Genomic DNA, 3,344 nt, shown 5'->3' with positions numbered 1-3,344 from the left:
AAAAAAAAAAAAAAAAAAAAAGAATAATGGCCAATACAACAACGGAGCAGGAGACAACGAGCACGATGGAAAACACGCAAGCAGCTCGAGCGACGGGGAAGCCAAACACAAACACAGTATCATAGACTTCATCCACAAGAGCAAACCAGGCTTTTCAGGGAACATTATAATTGAAAATAAGGGCAAGTCGGATTTGCCCATCTATGCCATTGACAAGTCGGACCTGCGCGGAGGGTGCATTCAGAAGAGGAAGCTAAAAGTGAACAAGCTGTTGAAGAAGAAAAAAAGTAGTGTGTGCTCTGGTGGTAGCTGCAACGGTAGCAACAGTCAAATTTGTCAAGCACACGAGTGCTACACCCTGCTGGCCAATGACGAGGGGGAGGACCTATGTGTACGACTCGGAGATACGGACGGAGGTGATGCCGCTTCTGATGAGGATCACAAGAACGTCCACATAGGACAGGTAAAAAAGAAAATGGGAAAAAACAAAGTGGACAAGGCGAAAAAGGGGAAAAAAATTGAAAAATTGGCCAAAGAGGGAAAAGTGATAAAGTTGGCTAAACAGAGCAAATTTGCCAAGCTGGCGAAGAAAAATAAAATGGCAAAAATGGCGAAAAAAAACAGAAAGTCAAAAAAGGAAAAAAGAAATTCCATGATAGGCCCAGGGGGTGAAGACAAAAACAAAAGCACGTTGAGCAAAGGCGTAGCCACCGACGCGAAACAGAAAACCGGGGAAAGGAGAAAAAATGGAATGATCAAGAAAACCATTTTGAAAAAAGGGAAAAGCAAGTCACACGTGACAAAAAAAGTTCATTTTAACCTGAACAAAAACACCATCGAGTACATCCCACGCATAAAGAAGAAAAACGTTAACTCGTATTTCTTTCTCGACAATTTTCGCAATTTGATTAATGTCCCCGCGTTTTTGTAGCAAAAAGGGGGGAAAAAAAAAAAAATAAAATAAATAAAACAACTCACATGACATGAGGTGTGATGAAGTGGCGAAGTGGGGAAATCCCGAGAGGACAAAATTCCCCTCCCAGAAACATGTCCCGTACAGGGCAGCACACGTTGCACGAGGGTTGCGCGCGAGCTGATTTTAGCGAGCCAAGCTAAGCCAAGCTACCCGTCGTTTTGTTTTTCCATTTGTTAATAGGTTTTTTTTTTTTTTAACATTTTGTGTAGTATTTTGTTTACTTTTTTTTTTCACCATTCTTTTGTACCATTTTTTCCACGTTGTGGAAGAGAAGCGGCGACACGTCCCGCCTCGAGCGGCAGCGCGCTAAACACACCCATCCAGAGTTTCACACTGGGTGTAGCAAAAAACTTCTGTTTAAAAATTTTTTTTTTTTTTTTCCCAAAACGATGACGATTGGGTAAATTTGTACGAGCAAAATTTTGTACAATTTTTTTTTTTTTTTTTTCGTTCCGTTGGAATTCCCTCTTTGTGTAATTTCTCCTCTGGAGTGAGGACTGTCAAAATAGGGAAGGCGAGCGAAAAGAAGCAAAAAGAAAAATTAACTGCGTTGGGAATAAAAGAGAGCCAAGTTTTGGTCGGTTATCCAAGCAGCTGCGCGCCGGCTGTACGGAGGAAGCGCGCCAAGGTGTGGTGGAAACATATATTCCATCGCTATAATACCAGAGAAATAAGAAAAAAAAAAAAATCGTTACGGAAAAGGAAACCACACCCCCGTTCTCCATTGAACCAAGCCACGACGTTGGGAAAAGAAGCAACTTGTTGGAGGAACATGCAGAACATAAAAGAGAGTGGAAGCGAAAATGTATTACCTAAAATTATTCCTGAAGTTATTGTTGCTTCTCTTTTTAAGCTACGATTTCATCATTTTGAAGAGCGGGACTAACAAAGTTGTGCATGGGGATAGAAACTTTTTAAAAGAGAGTTACGAATATTTATTCGTCCAAAAGGACATACTCCCATCATACATAAACAGGGACAATCAGATCTCCATTTATTTTTGCAAATCCTGACAATCGAACTATGTGTTAACTAGGATAAAAAAATATTTCGATTTATTAAACCATGGGGAAGACACGGAAATATATTTTGAAGACGATAGTTACCAAGGAGACAACAGTAGCACTGGTAATGAAAAGTATGTCATAGTTTTACGGAACATCAAGGCGGCATTAATTTACCGACTTATATGCCGTTTTGTCCTTTTTATTTACGTCCTGATTGCAGCATGTTTGATATTCCCGCATTATATAAGGCCGTACATACCACCCATTCTGCTAAACCATCCGAGGTTCAATGAAATGTTTGAAAATATGCAACAAAAAAAACTCATGGTACTTGGCATCATGATCTTTTCGTACAATATCATATATGGGATTTTGTGCAACACAAGTGTGATACATGTGTACCAAAACAGGAATTTGATTTACGACGATTATTACTCTGATCATCTGTTTGTGCAGCGCCTCCGTGAGAATATGACTCAACTGCCTAGGTAAGGGACTTAACTTGGTGGACGAGACCAAAACGAATGACCCCCATTTTGGAGAGACACCCCCCCCACCGTGTGTGCACTTGGCCCAAAATTTATAAATGATGAAAATGTCGTAAACCGTCTATGGGGGACATTTTTTGACAAATAAAATTTGGACATGTGCGCGAGTGGAAGTGCTACTCGAAGCTCTGTTACCCTCAAGTTGCTATTTCTGCCAAATGTTCTGTAAAATGTGCCCGAACGAATGGAAAATATAAGGGGAAAGAAAAAAATCCCTCGTTCGCTGTGTAAATTTGTGTGTGCGCTGGACGCATAATTTGTAAAACAACAAAAAAAAAAAAAAAATTATGAACAAGTCATATTTTTTATGCCATTTATGCTTAAAATGTATGACAAAAAAAAAAAAAACAAAAAAGAGACAGCTGTGTGAAGAAAAGCATTTTGGCTATTCAGGCCGTGTCCAATTTGCCCCATTATAGTGGCTGCTATGGTGTAAATGGGGTTAGCAGTCGCTTTGCGGCGCAGGTCTAACTTAAAACAACACATTAAATTTTGTATGTTATGCTTCCTGCCAAATTGGCGGCTTATTTTTTTTGTTCCATTTTTCACCCCCGTTGAGCAAGGGGTTGTGAGTTACCAAAGGGCAATTCTGCGCTTTGCCAAATTTTCACCTGCATGGGTCTTGTAAATAAACGAAAAAAAAAAAAAAAACTTGCAACCATGTTGGAGATTCCCCTGCCTGCTGCGTGCTTCCCTTTTAAAGTATAAAAAAAAAATGAGAAGAAAAAATATGCGCGGCACTACCTGCATTACGCACACGAATATTTGCGGCGGTTCGAACTTTGGCCTGCTTGATAATTTGTGTGTGTAGAT

The 3,344-nt window shown here is 40.0% G+C and overlaps 2 protein-coding genes across 2 annotated transcripts in view; both read left to right on the top strand.

Moving 5' to 3' along the window:
* The window catches only part of AK88_03615 (uncharacterized protein), a gene marked incomplete at both ends in the record, with an annotated part of 2,792 nt that extends 1,861 nt beyond the window's left edge, over positions 1-931 (top strand). Inside the window, one exon of the mRNA XM_012481226.1 lies at positions 85-931. Coding sequence (XP_012336649.1) covers positions 85-931 — 847 coding nt within the window. The remainder of the gene's footprint in view (positions 1-84) is intronic.
* Positions 932-1,779: 848 nt separating this feature from the next.
* AK88_03614 (uncharacterized protein) lies at positions 1,780-2,475 on the top strand (the record flags this gene model as incomplete). The annotated part of the gene is made up of 2 exons (XM_012481225.1): positions 1,780-1,900; positions 2,051-2,475. 2 exons carry the CDS (start codon positions 1,780-1,782, stop codon positions 2,473-2,475), a joined length of 546 nt encoding a protein of 181 aa, XP_012336648.1.
* Between the last annotated feature and the right edge of the window lie 869 nt (positions 2,476-3,344).

Source organism: Plasmodium fragile, assembly GCF_000956335.1.
Source record: "Plasmodium fragile strain nilgiri unplaced genomic scaffold supercont1.42, whole genome shotgun sequence".
Taxonomy (NCBI): Eukaryota; Apicomplexa; class Aconoidasida; order Haemosporida; family Plasmodiidae; genus Plasmodium; species Plasmodium fragile.
This window is presented reverse-complemented; position numbering and strand designations above follow the sequence as displayed.